The 18027-nt window shown below is 41.7% G+C and overlaps 2 protein-coding genes across 16 annotated transcripts in view; one reads left to right on the plus strand and one right to left on the minus strand.

Moving 5' to 3' along the window:
* The window catches only part of LOC138761396 (inner centromere protein), an 81235-nt gene that overhangs the window by 56809 nt on the left and 6399 nt on the right, over positions 1–18027 (plus strand). For 10 of the 12 annotated variants that reach the window (XR_011356298.1, XR_011356297.1, XR_011356305.1 and 7 more), the window contains 4 exons: positions 5008–5204; positions 7503–7578; positions 9814–10032; positions 14715–14775. Coding sequence is in view for 2 of the 12 variants with exons in the window: in XM_069933423.1 (XP_069789524.1) it covers positions 5008–5204; positions 7503–7578; positions 9814–10032; positions 14715–14747 (525 nt within the window). In the remaining 10 variants the exon portion in view is untranslated. Of the gene's footprint in view, positions 1–5007; positions 5205–7502; positions 7579–9813; positions 10033–14714; positions 17775–18027 lie in introns of those variants that run through there. The other 2 variants (XR_011356299.1, XM_069933422.1) reach the window with 2 other exon arrangements.
* ccdc117 (coiled-coil domain containing 117) overlaps positions 15548–18027 on the minus strand; it is a 54251-nt gene continuing 51771 nt past the window's right edge. For all 4 annotated transcript variants that reach the window (XM_069933427.1, XM_069933426.1, XM_069933424.1 and 1 more), the window contains exon 6: positions 15548–15926. In XM_069933427.1, coding sequence (XP_069789528.1) covers positions 15716–15926 — 211 coding nt within the window. In that variant the 3' untranslated portion in view covers positions 15548–15715. The remainder of the gene's footprint in view (positions 15927–18027) is intronic.

The raw sequence follows: 18027 nt of genomic DNA on the forward strand, positions 1-18027 counted from the left end.
CACTGACCTCCATGCAGAATATGACCCATCTACAACCACTCTTTGCCTTCTGTGGGCAAGACAGTTCTGGATCCACAAAGCAATGTCCCCTTGGATCCCATGCCTCCTTACTTTCTCAATAAGCCTTGCATGGGGAACCTTATCAAATGTCTTGCTGAAATCCATATACATTACATCTACTGCTCTTCCTTCATCAACGTGTTTAGTCACATCCCCAAAAAATTCAAACAGGTTCGAAAGGCACAACCTGCCCTTGACAAACCCATGTTGACTATTCCTAATCATATTACACCTTTCCAGATGTTCATAAACCCTGCCTCTCCATCAACATCAACCATTGAAGTAAGACTCACTGGGTAATCTCTACTCCCTTTCTTGAATAAAGGAACATCCACAACCCTCTAGAACCTCTCCTGTCCCCATTGATGATTCAAAGATCATCGCCGGAGGTTCAGCAACCTCCTCCCTCACCTCCCACATTAGCCTGGGGTACATCTCATCTGGTCCCGGCAACTTATCCAACTTGATGTGTTCCATAAGCTCCAGCACAACATCTACAGGCTCAAGCTTTTAATTCTGCTGCGAGTCATTACTACCATCACCAAGATCCTTTTCCATAGAGAATACTGAAGTATTCATTAAGTAGCTCTGCGATTTCCTCCGGTTCCATACACACTTTCCACGACCACACTTGTTAGCTCCTATTCTTTCACAAATTATCCTCTGGCTCTTCATATACTTGAAGAATGCCTTGGGGTTTTCCTTAATCCTGCCCACCAAGGCCTTCTCATGGCCCTTCCGGCTCTCCTAATTTCCTTTTAAAGCTGCTTCCTGTAGGCCTTATAATTCTCGATCTTTAACATTACCCAGCTCTCTGCACCTTTTGTAAGCTTTTCTTCTTGACTAGATTTTTTACAGCCCTTGTACACCACAGTTCTCTCCCCTACCATAACATCCCTGTCTCAATGGATTGCAGAGATCCACACAAATATCCCCTCAACATTCACCTCATTTCTCCGTACATTTCCCTGAGAACATCTGTTCCCAATTTAAGTTTCCAATTTCCTGCCTGATTGCCTCATAATTCCCCTTACTCTAATTAAACGCTTTTCTAACTCATCTGTTCCTATCTCTCTCCAATGCTATTGTAAAGGAGATAAAATTATGTCTCCAAAATGCTCTTCACTGAGAGATCTGGCACCTGACCAAGTTCATTTCCCAATACCAAACAAGTACAGCAGGGGTGGTCAACCTTTTAATTTTTTATTTAGACGTACAGCACAGTAACAGGCCATTTCATCCCACGAGTAGGTACCAGGGGTGTAGGTTAATTGGGTGGCATGGATTCTTGGGCTGAAATGGCCTGCATCATGCTGTATTTCTAAATTAAAAATTAAAAGGTTGGCCACCCCTGAAGTACAGTATCTCCTCTTGTAGGCCTATCTACATATTGTGTCAAGAAACCTTCCCAAACACACCTAACAATCTCCACCCCATCTAAACTCCTTGCTCTAGGGAGATGCCAAATGATATTTTGGAAATAAAAATCTCCCATCACGACAACTGTTATTACTACACCTTTCCAGGATCTGTGTCCTTATCTGCTCCTCGATATCCCTGTTCGTATTGGGCGGCCTATAAAAAAACACCCAGTAAAGTTATTGACCCCCTTCCTATTCCTAACCTCCACCCCACAGAGACTCTGGAGACAGTCCCTCCATGACGACCACCTTTTCTGCAGCTGTGACATTATCTCTGATCAACAGTACCACGCCCCCAGCTCTTTTGCCTCCCTCCCTGTCTTTTCTGAAACATAAAAAACTCGGCACGAAGCATCCAAGTATCTGTAATGACCACCACATCATAGCTCTAAAAACTCTAAGCTCATCTGCTTTGTTCACAACACTCCTTGTGTTAAAATAGACATATCTCAAACCATCCATCTAAGTGCATCTAAGCCTATCCTCCCTCATTCGCTATCTCCAAGCTTTCTCTATTTGTGAGCCAACCGCTTCTTGCCCAATTTCTTCAGTTTGGCTCCCACCCCCAACAATTCTAGTTTAAAATCTCCCCAGTAGCCTTAGTAAACCTCCCTGCCAGGATATTGGTCCCCCTGGGATCCAAGTGCAACCTATACTTTTTGTACAGGTCCCACCTGCCCCAAAAGAAGTCCCAATAATCCAGAAATCTGAATCTTTGGCTCCTGCTCCAATCCCTCAACCACACATTTATCCTCCATCTCATTGTATTCCTATACTCACTGTCTCTTGGTAAAGGCAGTAATCCCAAGAATACTACTTTTGCTCTTGTGCTTTTCAACTTCCTTCCTAACTCCCTGTAGTTTTTTTCAGGACCCTTTCATTTTCCTATCTCTGTCATTGGTACCAATAAGTACCATGACATCTGGCTGTTCTCCCTCCCACTGCAGGGTATTTTGGGATGTGATCTGAAACATCCCAGATCCTGGCACTTGAAAGGAATGAGTTTCATTCCTGCATCCACAGAATCGCCTGTCTGAACCCCTAACAATAGAGTCCCCTATCCCTACTGCGTTCCTCTTCTTTTTGCTACCCATCTGAGCCACAGGGCCAGACTCTGTGCCAGAGGCGTGGCCACAGTTGCTTCCCCATGTCGGGGGTCACCACACCACTGACCTGGTGAAGGCCACGGGGTTACCACACCACTGACCTGGTGAAGGCCACGGGGTTACCACACCACTGACCTGGGGAAGGCCACGGGGTTATCACATCACCGTCTTGGGGAAGGCCACGGGGTTACCACACCACCAGCTCGGGGAAGGCCATGGGGTTACACCACCAACCTAGGGAAGGCCACAGAGTTACCACACCACCGACTCGGAGAAGGCCGTGGGGTCACCACACCACCGACACGGGGAAGGCCATGGAGTCACCACATCACCGACCCGGGGAAGGCTACGGGGTCACCACACCACCGACCCGGGGAAGGCCTCAGGATTACTGCGCCACAGACCCATGGAAAGCCGCAGCATTGTCACACTCCAACCCAGGGAAAGCCACAACTGCACCACTGATCCGGACCCAGATAAACACCACAACTGAAAAAAAAAACATTTATTTCTACGTAGTCTCAACTCCCATTCACCATGAAGGTTAAGGGTGATTTCGGAATGTATTTTAATGATCTGGACCTATATTTTTTTAATTTAGAGGTACAGCACAGTAACAGGTCGTTCCAGCCCACAAGTCCAGTTGACCAAAAATCCAACAAAACCATGTTTTGCAGGATGTGAGGAAACTGGAGGAAACCAACGTACAAATTCCTTGCAGTTCACTGGGGTAGTAATAGGAAGCATGAATAAAAATTAGCAGATTACACAAAAATTAAATGTATTTGACAATGAGGTTGAAGCTATAGATTGCAGAAAGATGTAGATGTTCTGGTTAGTTGGGTGGTGACAAAAAGTGAGAGAATGTACAAGATAAATAGGAAGGTACTGAATAGTGTGGAAGAACAGGTTGTAGGTTGTATGTTCTCCAATCCTTAAAGGTAGCAGTAAAAAAGTAAAGGAAACCTTACTGGGGAACAGCTTGGTAAAGGTGGGGTCATCTGGAACTCAACCAGACCAGTTGGGGGGGGGGGTGGGGGGGAATGGTATGGGGTGTGCTGTAGAGGCAGAAGCCCTCAATACAGTCAAACAGTATTCGGATGAAGAATCGTGACTTACCATATCTTGTGATATGGTGTGAAAGTAACAACCTGTGTCTCAACATGGACAAGGCAAAAAAGGTGATCGTGGACTTCAGGAGGGCCAGGAATGACCACCCTCCTCTACACATCAATAACTCTGTGGTGGAGAGTACCAAGTACATTGGAGTTTACTTAACTATTGACCTATCGTGGACACAGAACATCTCCTCTCTTGTCAGGAAGGTGCAACAGACAAAATGGACAAGGCTACCAGCCACCATATGTCAACCTTCTGCAGGAACACTATTGAGAGTGTCCTGGGTGACTGCATCATCATGTGGTAGGGGTTGCTGTAGAGAAATGGATTGGAAGTCAATCCACAGGATCATAAGAGTGGCAGAGAGGATCACTGGAGTCTCCTACCCCTTCCCATCCACATAATCAACTGGAATTGTTGTCTGTTGAGGGTGCGCAAAATCATTGAGGACCCCTTCCACCCAGCACACAGGATCTTTCAGCTGCTCCCATCATGGAAGAGATACAGGAGTATCAGATCCAGCACCACCAGGCTGAGGAGCAGCTTCTTCCCACGGGCAGTGAGAATGCTGAACGAGCAAAGGATCTGCTCACATCCACCATATTTATAAAAATATATATATATATATGAACACTTGTCCTGCATATGTATTGTTTGTATTTGTTTTGTGCCTGGTTGTGTGTCCTGTGTGTTTTGCACCGAGGACTGGAGAATATTGTTTCGTTGAGATCTACTTGTGCAATCAAATGACAATAAACCTCACTTACAGGACCTGGGGTGGACTATGGGATACAGTTGGATAACTGCTAACAATATCGATTAGCCTCTACCAAAAAAATTGCAAGGTATTAAGGAAAATATTATTAGTTGCAGTAACTCTTTTGTCTCACTCACCCTGGTCAGTTGGTCTCCTGACACTCAAGGGAATTATTTTCTGACCCAGCAATAGGCACATCATGTACAGCATCCCGCTTCATCCGTTGCACCTTCCTGACAGGAGAGGAGATGTTCTGTATCCACGATAGGTCAGTAGTTAAGTAAACTCCAATGAACTTGGTACTCTCCACTATAGAGTTATTGACGGGTAGAGGAGGGTGGTCATTCCTGGCCCTCCTGAAGTCCACGATCATCTCCTTTGTCTTGTCCATGTTTTAGACTCAGGTTATTACTTTCACACCATATCACAAGATATGGTAAGTCATGATAGATGTGAGCACATGCTGTGATGCCGGACATGCTGCTGGACTGAGCCATCACAGTTTGGAATAGTGTAAACAGTTCCTGTGTTGTCCATTATACAGAATCACACTGAGGCCTGCAGGTTGCAGAGTTCACTGGTGCAGGACTCGAGGAGTGAAGGGGGGCACACACCACAGCAGCAGCTTCTGGAGGAGTCCGCTGAGTCACAAATAGTCCAGAGCAAAATGGCCCATTGGAAGGATGAGACTATCTGCAAGCTTGCTCAGAAGTTTGATGAAGACTTTAATGAAATTGAAAAGTAAGTGACTTCCACTTCACTTTAAATGTGGGTAAAAAAGTTTTACACAAAGAGGGGCAAAGTGTTAGTTTCCTGTTATGTCTGGATTGATATTTTGTTTAAATACAGTAAATTCCCCATTATCCAAAATTCAAGCAACCAGCAGAAAATAATAATAATTAAATAATGAAAATTTAAATAAAAGTTTAATAAAAATCAATAAAAGATTTGGGGGGAAAAAGTTTAACACTAGAAAAGGGAATGTTCTTTGAAGTAATGCATAAACCTTTGGTGAAGGTGGGAGCCAATATTCAGCCGGTGGAGGGCCTTGGTTGGGCTTTGCTCATAGCAGCTGTTTGAATAAAATGGCATCTCCCAGGATGAAGAGCTGATTGATGCAACTCGCATTTGGCTGCCTGCTTAATAAGAGGCTCGCTCCCTGTTTAGTAAGTCTTTATTAGTATATTAGTTAGGCTTTGGGGAGGAGGGGGTTAATTATCTATAATGTTTGTCTTTTGGTGCAGACAACGTGCTCTTGTCTGTTTGTCCCTTGCTCCTTTTTTTTTTAAGTACCTGGGGTTTTTCAGTTTGTCATAAGGGTCGTTGACCTCACCAGTATTTGTCTTTTTTGTATAATTTATATAACTTTATCCTTGCTTGTATTGGGGCATGGGGGGGGGGGGGGGGTAGAGAGGGAAAAATGGACTCTATACATTGTACATAAGAGTTGAAAGAAAGGATATTGTCTGAATATATATGAGTCTTTGAAAACCAAAAATAAAATCTTCCAAAAAAAAACAGAATGGATGTCCTTGGGGACTTGATGAGAGCACAATAGGTCAAGATTGTGCAGATTGTCAAAGTCATTGGTTTTTAGCAAGGGTCTAAAGAGGAAAGGAAGGGAAAATTTTGGGGGTGGAGTAGAGGGAGTTCAAGCAGACATGGCTTCAAATGGGAATAATGAGAAACCCTCAGGAGGCAGGAAATGGATGAGTGCAGATATAATTAAGGTTATTGGATGGAAAAGATTTGAAAGATACAGTTGATGGCAAAATTGTAGTGAAATTTTGAAAATAACAATGGGCATTTAAAAATCAAAGCCTTGTTTAAGTTCGAGTCAGATCCGTATAAAAGATGGATTTAGCAGCAGATGAGTTAGACATTGATAGAAACAGTTTAGATATGTGAGCAGACCTGAGAGGTCAAGTTGCACGAAGGTCATGGATGTGGGTTCTGTCCCACATCTTGAGATCATGGAAACAAAGTACTGGAACATTTAGCAGGTGTGGACAGAGAGAATACAGGTTTGTCTTAAAATGCAAGACTATTGATTTGGGGATACTCGCACAGCAAACCTGGCGAGAGACAGTCCCCTTGTCCTATTCCTGTCCCTGTGATTTAAAAGTGAAGATTTTCTCTTTTGCTTTTCAATCAGAAATCTTAATACTAATTCCCTTTCCTCAGATTCTCCTTGACCTGCTCTGATTCCAACATGTTGTTTTTATTTCAGATTTCCAGGTTTTGAATTAATGGCTACTGCTGGATCCCAATAAACCTTTCCTTTGGCCTGTGTCTCAGATTATAGGTGCCATGAATTGTACAAATGAGAAAATGATATTAATGAATATACACTCATGTGGAAAGATGGAGAACAGTTTCAACACATTTGCTGTGTAATGCTGATGTCATCTTTCTGGAAAGTTGTGTGAATCTTTGATGCATGGAAAGGCACTCTCAGAGATACATCAGAACCCGTCCTGTCCGTGAGCCTGTGTCAAGTCACAATTTAGCAGGTTGCCAGTTAACCAGAAGGTGACTGTGATATAACTTGTCAAAAGAATTCAGTATGAAAAATCACATGTTGCTAGTAATATTTTATTCCCATCATGTCCTTTGGTACATTAGATGCTTGGTAAAACAGATCTTTCAATGGAAGACTTCCTCCCTAGTGTGCCAGTTGAAGGGAATGAACTTTGGCATAGGAAATTCCTTCAAAAAATGGAACACCAACAACCCGGGTTTGAATCCACCACTATCTGTGAGGAGTTTGTATGTTCTCCTGTGACTGCATAGGTTTTCCCTGGGTGCTCCAGTTTCCTCTCACTCTCCAAAACATATGGAGGGTTTGTGGATTAATTGGGCAGCATTGGCTCACGGGCCAGAAGGGCCTGTTACCGTGCTACCGTATGTCTAAATTAAACGAACAAAATCCAAGTAATTAAGAACAGTAGCTTGACCTGTGTCTTTGAGTTGGAACGCAACTGTCAATACATTTAGTTCTGTGGGTCACACTCATCAAATCAGTTTCCTTCACTATAGGGATTTCTTGAAGAATAGAAGTAAATATCGACAGAAGACTGAAAGACTGGAAAATGAAATGCACCAACTATTATCGGTAAATTTTGATTTAATTAATTTGCCAGCGGTGATAAGAGGAGAGCTGGATGGGTAATGTCCCAGCTTTACCATCCCAACTCACCAGCTTCTAATCAGTAAGGTCCTGTGGCGCAGTGATCACTGGTTCAGCCATGCCTGCTAGCTGAATTGACTCTCAAAACAGTCAACATACTTGAGTGTCACATTCAAAAATAATTATAAACTATTATGCACATTTAAAATGATTAAAACAATTGAATGCATTGGCTAAATTTTATAAATGACTTAGATGAAAAAATAGGTGAGTTATTAAGTTTGAAGAAGAAACTAAGATCAGTAGAGTTGTGGACAGTCTACAGTCAAAGAATTCAACAGGATATAGATCAGTTATAATTAAGGGCAGGGAAATGGCAGATTGAGTTTAAAAATGGACAAGTGGCAGGTCTCTTAAAAGCATTGAGGTGCAGAGGGATCTAAGAGTTCCAGTCCACTGATAATTGAAAGTGGCCACACAATTGGATAAGGTGGTAAAGTATAACAAACATGTTAGAGAAAGTCAGCAGGTCGAGTAGCATCCATAGGCTTTGTGAAGGTTAGGTCATACCTCACGAGCCGAATTTACTTTTTTGAGAAAAAAAAGTAATTGAGTTATTGATGAAGGGTAGATGTGGTGTATATGGATTTGACAAAGTTTCCCATGGGAGACTTGTTCAGAAAGTCATGAGGCATGGGATCCATGGAACCTTGGGTGTATGGATTCAGAATTGCCTTGCCTCTAGAAAGCAGAGGGTAGTAGTAGATGAAACGTATTCTGCATGGAAATCAGTGATTACTGGAGCTCTGCAGAGATCTGTTCTAGGACCCCTGTTATTTGTGACTTTTATAAATGACCTATATGAAGTAGAGGGGTGGGTCAGAAATTTTGTAGAGGACACCAAGCTTGGAGAGGTTGTGGATAGTGTACAAAATTGTCAGATTACAACAGGATATAGACAGGATGTAGAAAGAAAGGTCAAACTTGAAAGTTGAGTATGTGATTAATAGCAAGATTCTTAACAGTGTGGATGAACAAAGGGACCTTGGGGTCCAAATCAATAGCTCTCTCAAGGTTGCCACACAAGTTGATAGGGTAGTTAAAAAGTCTTCTGGTATACTGGCCTTCATTAGTCAAGGGGATTGAGTTCAAGTTGTGAGATAATATTCCAGGTCAATAAAATATTGGTTAGACCCCAATATTGTGTTCAGTTTGGCTGCCTCATTACAGGAAGGATGTGGAAGCTATGGAGAGGATGCAGAGATTTGAGGTTGATTCCTAGATTGGAGAACATGTCTTATCAGGCAAGGAGGATGAGAGGTGATTTAAGAGAGATCTACAAGATTGAGAAGCATAGATAAGATGTTCAGCAAGTACCTTTTTTTCCCTGGGCAACAGCAGCAAATACCAGAAGTCATCTGTACACGGTGAGGAGAGGAAAATTTAGGAGAGACATCAGGGTGCATCGTCAAGTGTGGTGATGGAGACTGGTACAATAGGGAGTTTTAAAAGACACATGGATACAAGAAAAGCAGAAGGCTATGGATGTGAGATAGGGAAGGTTTAGTTTGTTGAGTAGATTTCTATTGGTTTGCACAACATTGAGGGCTGGGGCCTATATTATACTGTAATGTTCAATGTGGCTTCTGGATACAGGAATGAATATGCAGGAAATAGAGTGATATGTATCATGTGCAGATTTTTAGTTTAACTTGGGCATCATAGTCAGTACAGACACACAAGCTGAAGGGCCTTTTCTTTTTTTTTTGAAGGGCCTTTTCTGATGTGTTTTCTTCACCATGCCATTGGTGTTTTGGGTCCTGAAAAGATCCTCCAAAACAGGGACTCTCAAGAACTTGAAATTGCCCACCCTCTCTACTTCGGATCCCCCAATGATCACTGGCCTTCATTAGTCAAGGGGTTTTTCCTTCCTGAAGTCAACTATCAGCCCTTTGGTATTGGTGATATTTGGTGACGTCACCTGTGCTACTGAGTCTATCTTGATTTCTTTAATTCTCTAAATCCAAAGCTGCAACTTTGCCTTGGCTCAGCAATGTTCTCCAGAAACCAAAATTCAACTAGTCTTTGAAGGTGAGATTCCTCAGTAGTGACCAGAGCTGAGCATTGACATTGCCAACAGAAACATTGATAGATCTTTACATGACAGACTCAACCAGAAATGTACACTACAGTAATGTGTATGCTTTATATTCCTTCAAGGAGCACAGTGAAAGTTCTCCTTTCCAACTCGTTTCCACTCCAAAGACTTCCTCTCGAGACATCCCTTTGAGACAGAAGGATTTTGGGACAATGAAGCTGTTCCGTCATTTGCAAAATCGTGTGAAGCAGCTCCAAGCAGAAAACCTCATTCACCATGGAACTGGCCTGAAGCCGTTGTGCACTGTGCATGGTGACATGGGCAGCTTGCACAAAAATAGGGTGAGTAGGTGACTGAGTCAGAACCCTGGGGTTAATGTAACACTGTTACAGCACCAGTGACCTACCGGGGTTCTTATCCAGCGCTGTCTGTAAGAAGTTTGTACATTTTTACTGTGTCTGCGTGGGTTTCCTCCCACCCTTCAAAACCTACTGGGCACAATTGGGCGGCCTGGGCCAGAAGGGTTTGTTACTGTGCTGTATGTCTTCATTTAAACATTTAAAACTCTGGCACATCAAATTAATGAAGAATTTTCAAAATTGTAAGAGAACACTAATTTGGGGAAAGGCAACACATGAAAAGCAATGTACGGAATGACACCGGTTATACAAGTTGAGCTGATGAAGGCCCAAGATTGTGCAACCCATGCGCCAACTCCAGCCCAAGGCAGGAATTGGGCAAAGGGTGGGATGGGTTATATAGATTAGGAGGCTATTTGGTTCATGTCTTTGGTTCATGAACTGCAAGGACCTGACTTAGTTCATATTGATGCATTTCCTCTGGTTCCATCAGATGGCCTGACAGATTTGCTGTCTTGCCACATGGTCTCTGGCGCATACTTTGTGTGAGTGTCGGTCACTTTGCACGCAGCATCTTTGGTTCATGAGTTGGCTGATGCAAGACCACAGAAATTGCTGCCAATTGTTTTTGTTTTATTTAGACATACAAGCCCCTTTCGGCCATGTGCCATGCCGCCCTATTAACCTACAACCCTGGTATGGTTTGAATGCTGGAAGCTATCCAGAGTGCCTGGAGGAAACCCATGCAGGCCCAGGGACAACGTTCAAACTCCTTACAGACAGCACCAGATTCAAATGCCGGTTGTTGTCGCCATAACAGAGTTTCTCTAATTGTGCTACTGCTAAGAACAGTTTCCCTCCTAATGTTGTCTGGATCCTTAACTATTTTGAATAATTCTAGTCCTTTGCAGCTAACACAACTACTTCAGTCTGGCCATATTACTAAAGTGTCTCATCTCTGGAACCATTGAAGTCGATCCTCTTTGCACCCTTTCTCAGCCCTTTCATCTTCACTTAGTGTGACACCCAGATGCTGATTGTATCAAATTATTGTTTCATAAAGAGTCGCCACAAGTTTTTCCTCAAGTACACTATGCACTTATTAATCAATCCAATGATTATATAGGTTTTTAAAGTTTAAATTTATTGTCAGAGTGTGTATGTGATGTTTCATACACTCCTGAGATGCTTTTTCCTGTGGGCCAGGCAGAATTTCTACTTTTTTTGGAGGGTAGACTGTACTCAAGAAAAAGATTGATTAAAAAAAGAGAAATATAAACAAGCTACAATACAGCAAAAACCAAATAAATAATGTGCAAAGTCAGAGTCCTTAAATGAGTCTCTGAGTCTGATGGAGATGGGGTAGCAGCTGTTCCTGAACCTGGTGGTGCGAGTGTTATGGCACCTATATCTCTTTCCTGATGGCAGTTGTGAGAACAGATCATGTGTTGCTGGTGTGAATCTGATGGCAGCATTCCTTGTAGATTTTCTTGATGGTGGGGAGAGTTTTGTCTGGGCTACGCCCACTACCTTCTGCAGGGCTTTCCGCTCAGAGGTATCGGTGACCTCATACCATTACACATCTCTAGAAGTTTGCAGATGTCATACCAAATTTCCACAAACACCTGAGGAAGTAGATCTGTTTTCTTCACAATGACATTCATGGCTCCAGGGAAGAACCTCCGAGATAGTAACTCCCAGGAATTTAAATTTGCTGATCCTCTCCACTGCAGATCCCCCATTAATCACTGGATCGTACACTTTTGGTTTTCCCTTCCTAAAGTCTACAATCAATTCCTTGGATTTGATAACATTGACTGGGAGATTGTTGTTTGTGCACCATTCATCCAAGTTTTTAATCTCCCTCCTGTATGTTGACTCATTGCCCCTTTTTATACTCCCCATTACAGTGATATTGTCAGTAAATTTGTAGATGTTACTGTTGTACTGAGCCACAAAGTAATAGGCGTCAAGCAAGTAGAGCAGGGGGTTAATTAAAAACACAACGCTGAAGAAATTCATCGTCAAACAGCATACTTTATATAGCAAAGATAGCCACATGTTTTGGACCTGAGCCCTTCATCAAGGAGGGGTAACTACACAAGCATGGTGCTCCAGTACTGATGGAAATTGTGGAGATGTTCTTACCAATCCTCACTGATTGGGTTCTGGGGTTGAGGAAATTACAGTGGGGAATTGAGGCTCAGATCTTGGGAGTTTGCTGATCAGTTGTGAGGTGTTGAATGCTGAACTGTAATTGATAAAGAGCATCCTGATGTATGCGTCTTTGCTGTTCACATGTTCTAGGGCATTCTCAACCTGTCTTGCCACTTTCAATACATATGATCTTAACTAGAGTTTTACAGAGATGCAACATTACCTCTCAACTCGATCTCATTTCCATAACTAATGAAGTCCAGCAGACAATAACCCTTGTTAACTACCCTATCAACCTGTTCAGCACCTTCATCTCTCTGTTCTTCCACATTATTAAGTATCCTGATACTAACCACGCACTCTGCCTTCAGGTTTGACCTTCCAAAATGCATGACCTCACATGTATCCAGTTCAAAAATCTGCCACTTTTCCATCCAACTCTGCTTCCTGTGTATAATCCTGCTGTAACCCTTGACAACCTTCAACACTATCCACAACACCTTCAACCTTCTGCAAACTTACTAGTCCATCACTCTACTTCTTCATCCAGCTCATTTATAAAAATGACAAAGATGTGATTTAAGACTTTTGTTTTCTGTAACATCGACAAAATCGTGTTGGTTCCTCTTCATAAATCCACACTTTTATGAAAAAGAAGGGAAGAATGGGAGAAGGAAGCGCATGCAAACACGGAGAACTTACAAAAAGAGCCGGATTGGAAACTGGGTCACTGACACTAAGTATTGTACTAACTGCTACTCTAACCATGCTGCCCAATCTCTGAGGAAGGGGCACAGGACAATGCTGATGGCGAATCCTTATCTGCCTTAAGGCAGACCAAAGGCAATTTTGTGCAATATGATATTTGTTTTATTACATGATAATAAGCCAGGTGCACTATAAAATAGCCCAATATAAAGAAAGGCTTCTTTGAGGGTGTTTGCTTAGCCTCTCACTTGAACCAACACTTGCTGTTTTTTGCCCAAGTTCTGGCCAAGGCCAATGTTCTGTGTACCTTTATGTCTGGGCAGAGTTCAATATGTTAAATTCTGCTCAACATCCAAATGCAGTCAAATTCAATTTTTACCTATCTACCCCCACCTCCAAATACTGAAACAACAATGAGAGCTGTTGACTCCTCGTTCCTCACTCAGAATTGTCTTTACAAAAAGCGGAGCAAGAAGTGAACTTGAAAAGTTATCATTTTGACGCCCAATTCCACGTGACTCTTGGATTCTGCCCCCATCTCAGAAGATCCATTATAGACTCCCACAGCTATCTTAAATACATCTATGATCTCCATGCTTCTTGAAATTGCCCACAAGTATCTACCTACCTATAATCCCTACCCACAAAAACAACCCACTATCAGTCAGAGTGTACAGTAGTAAACTTCTAATGGGAGAGCATTTCTAAATTCTTGTTTTGATTAACAAGCCTTTAACAGCACAAATAATAGTTCAATGATTGAAAACTAGGCACATTTTATTTATTACTGAACGACATATGAGAAAAAGGTTCCAGAAACATTTCTTGTTTGATGTTCCAGTTGTGCTAGTTCTTTTTTTTAATGACACAACACGTCCTAATGAGGGAAATTTCAATACATTTGATAATACTCCATGTCTGTAAATACAGTAAACTCTAATAATCCAGACATTTCCCAATAGTTCAGTATCTAGGGATATTTGCCACCTTTCTCTTTATTCTATGAGGCCTTGGTCCCTGTCCTTAGCTACGATGTTACACTACATTATAAATGTGAATTAACATCCAATAGTCCAAATATAATCTGCATTGTGGAACCAAAGTTCCAAGAATACCAGATTTTAAATTTCTCGGCATACTGCTGAGGGAAATGCAACATCTTTGCTCCAAGATTTCAAGTTATTTATGCCTGTAATAAGTTATTCTGGACAATTAGGGAACCAAATCCAGGGTCACTGTCTTTTTTTTTAAAACAAAGCTGTGATTAAAAATGTAACTTCAAGCTTAGCGTTGAATTTGAAAGAGCTAACAGAATGACCAAAACATCCATCTGCCTGAGCTGACCAGTCGTATGCAGAAGCAGTATGCAGATTCTGGTGAGGGTGAAAACACGGATGTCATTGCTGAATCCAAAACTAAAACCAGGGCTTAACCAGGTTTCAGGCAACAATTATTTGAGACAACTTTTTAAAAAATATTTTAAGAAAGCCTGAGGCAAACCTCAAAATAATTTACAGGACAACCTGCTTGCTAAAACAGTTAAAGGATCCAGGTTTGCCTTGTCAGATTTGATCACTGGCTTTAGGGAATCCAATGGCGAGGATGATTCTGCTGGGACTTGAAACTCTGGAGAGCTCAGTGCTGCAAGAAAGGCCCATGGTGGATTGACAGATTGCTAATCAGAAGATAGCCTGGTGCCAATCTTCCAGTCAGAATATGCAAAAGTGGCAGCAATTTCAGGAGAAATTCGAACATTTGTCCCAATGAGGAAAAGGCTTATTCTTCTTCCTATGTTACAGGAGAAGGACAGGGGAGAAGAGGTGGAAGAATGAAAGAGGAGATACACAATGGATGAGTGAGGTAAGATCAAATGGGAATTTTTAAAAAGCTTTTGAGACCATTCAAGAGCCTCCAGAAAGTTTACAAAAAAATGAAAAAACATGTAGCATTACCATCGGCTGGTCTGACAATTTATAGAAAGGTCAAAAATGTTGGGAATCAGAGAAATAAAAGTTCCTCTGTGTGCAGTTCTTAAACGGCTGAATAATTGGCTGTTAACACTATCAAGGTATCTGTGCTCTAGCTCAACTCTTTCTAGCAATGCTGCTTTAAGAATCAGCATTGAATGTACATTTTTTTCCAAAACATAGCTGTGACACTGGTTTACACATAGAGATCTTGAGTGCAATCATTTAATTCCCCATAGTTTTGATTTACTTTTCTCTCCATACCGTCATAGTGCAAGACAACCCAAACTTTATTTTCAGCTCAATACCAAATATCTTCATAGTTTAAAACTTTTTCAGCCCAAGTGAAGAGTCAAACAATGCATCCACATACATTCTTAAACTATATGGATCTCATACGCTCCTTGGAATTCTTCTACCAGTTCCCCAACTCTTTTGTATAACATATAAAACAAATAGCATTTCAGAGCTTCATAAATTTCAGCTCTTGTTTCTCAAAACTAACTAGAAGCAAATATTTGACCTGGATCTCTGGCTGATATTCCACATCAAAGATAAAATGGCTGCAATAAGAACAAAAAAAAAAAAAAAAAATATATATATATATATTCTAGAAAGGATATCCATATGCAGTCACAGACACTATACAAGACCGCAGCACTAGCTAGTTTCAGGGTTTAGTTTATGCAAGAACAGTGAGGTGGGGGGGGCATCAAAACCTCAGTACCAGTTAAAATCTTTTAAACTTTAACAAATGCTGCATTCTCTGCTGATGGAGAATCTCTGCAAGTTACAATGCTTTTACCCCACAGAATCTGTGCTGCAAACTGCCTCTAAAGTTCCATGTCCTCTTCGGGTGCACTGGCTTGATTCATATCACCACACATCAATGAAGACTCCAATTTTGTACTCTTGCTGTAGAGATCAGGATCACACTGTGGCTCCCTATGCTTGGACTTCCTTTGCTCTGTTAATGCTGCAAGTTTATCAGAGAGAGGCTCACATGGAGGTCTCCACAGAACAAGTTCCATGCATGGGCGATTCCTAAGATGGCAAGAAAAAAAAGGACACCAGGATAATTTTCACATCATGTCAAAGTACACAAAGGACATCATCTGTGAGCAATTCCTAACCAGCTGAATAGGAATCCAACTGCAGGGTCTGTGCCCAAGAAGGCAGCGCCTGTGCTGGGCATAGGCCGAGGGGGAGCAGCGGACCGGCATAGGGCACCACAAAGGGGAGACGGTCCCCTTCCCCTGGTTGAGAAGGAGAAGGAGTGGAGACAATCCTACAGGATGGTGACCACAGCAGTGGATCAGCGAGGGGCTCAGTCAGAAGGACCCACACAGACTGCGAGTGACTTGCGGTCAGGAGTCCCACACGGGCTGCTAAAGACTGGCTCGTGGGAACCAGGTATCGGAACTGGTAATCAAGAGGGTGCTGAAGGCAAGAAGGACTACTGAAGGGTCCTCGGGCAGTGAAGGCTTTCTGATCGTGTTGGAGGCTTGGATCTCGAGCTCTAGTTGCTGATTGATCAAACAGGAGTTTGTGCAGATGCAGAGGCTGTGGAAATGCTGGAAGCAAATCCATAGACATTCAGTGACTCTGAAGGGACTCACTGCAAGGATTACCAGGCAATATTAATGGAAACTAACCACCTTCCTTATGTCAGGCAAAATAAAACTTTGTCTATTATTACATGACAATAAAGGAAGTTTGAACCTATCAAACATATTCTTATTCTCCTGTTCATCCCAGCTACCACCTTCTCTCCAACTTAAAAGTAATAATTTCTTTTTGTCACAGTTATGGTAAAAGGATTTTCAACCTGAAACTCTGTTTTTCATTTCATAAATGCGGCCTGACTAGGTGAAATCAAATTTTCAGAGATGAAGCAATTTGCCCTGCCACTAATAGGCAGAATAAATGTAGTCAAAAATGAACACATTCACCAAGATTAATTTTACTGGTTTCAAAGCATTCCCTTGTTTCTTCCAAATATTTTTTCAATTATTGGGTGCATTCCTCTGAGCTCTCCTGGTATAAACTGGAAGAGTCATCTTGTAAATAGTCTTTTCTCTCCATATGTCATAGTGCAAGACAACCCAAACTTTATTTTGAGCTCAGTACCAAATACCTTCATAGTTTAAAACTTTTTCAGGCCACTAACTACATCGATAACCCAGTGGTAGTCAATACGGTCAAAATTTGTCACTTCAAGTGGGCAGCACATTTTCACCTTCAATCACTGATTTTTTTTTTAATTCATGGCAAACTAAAAGCATAAAATATGTTTTAGATCTTTATGCAGACAGAATGTTTAGCAGATTCACCTCTGACACACAAATGGCTTACCTGTATCACACTTATTTTGCTACTTTCAAATTCGACATTTTATTACAGACGCTTTCCCAAACATCCCTTAACTACCTGCCAAACAACCTTGGGAAGATCTAATATCAGCTAATCCAAGAGTGAAAGGGACAATTTCAACAATTCATAGTTCCATTCTATCAATTAAAAGTCATTCATTTTCCAAAATAAAGACAGAATGGGAGCCAGAATGGGAACTTGAGGAGAAACTAAGGGAAAAGGCTATTGAGAGAATTTGTTCTAACACCATCTGCTCTCACTTTGGAATCATTCAGTTAAGTTGCTGCACAGGGTTCACTTTTCAAAATCCAGACATTTATCCTGAAATAGAGGTCAAATGCATTTGGTGAAATGGCTCCCTTGCCACCTCAGTCGCATCTGAGGGTATATGAGAATGTTTGTGTATGTGTCTATTGGTTTTTCTGTTTTAAAAAATAAGAGCACAATGTACATCTGTATAATGTGTATGAAGTTGTTTTTGATGCTCAATTTGGGAAAATAAAAGTTGCCTGACTTGAATGCTCCCAGTATTTTCTGTTTTTAAGCAGGTAACTTTCATGCAATTGTGCAATGCTTTGAGTCAGTAGACTGGTCCATATTCAAGGACACAGCAACCAACCTCAATGAATACACCTTCGCCAACACTGAATGACTTAAAACACAGAACATAGAAATCTACAGCACAGTACAGGCCCTTTCGCCTTCTGTTGTCCTGGCCTAATAACCTATTCTAACTACCTAGAATTTCCCTATTGCACAACCTTCCATTTTT

This window comes from Narcine bancroftii, chromosome 4, assembly GCF_036971445.1.
Source record: "Narcine bancroftii isolate sNarBan1 chromosome 4, sNarBan1.hap1, whole genome shotgun sequence".
NCBI lineage: Eukaryota > Metazoa > Chordata > Chondrichthyes > Torpediniformes > Narcinidae > Narcine > Narcine bancroftii.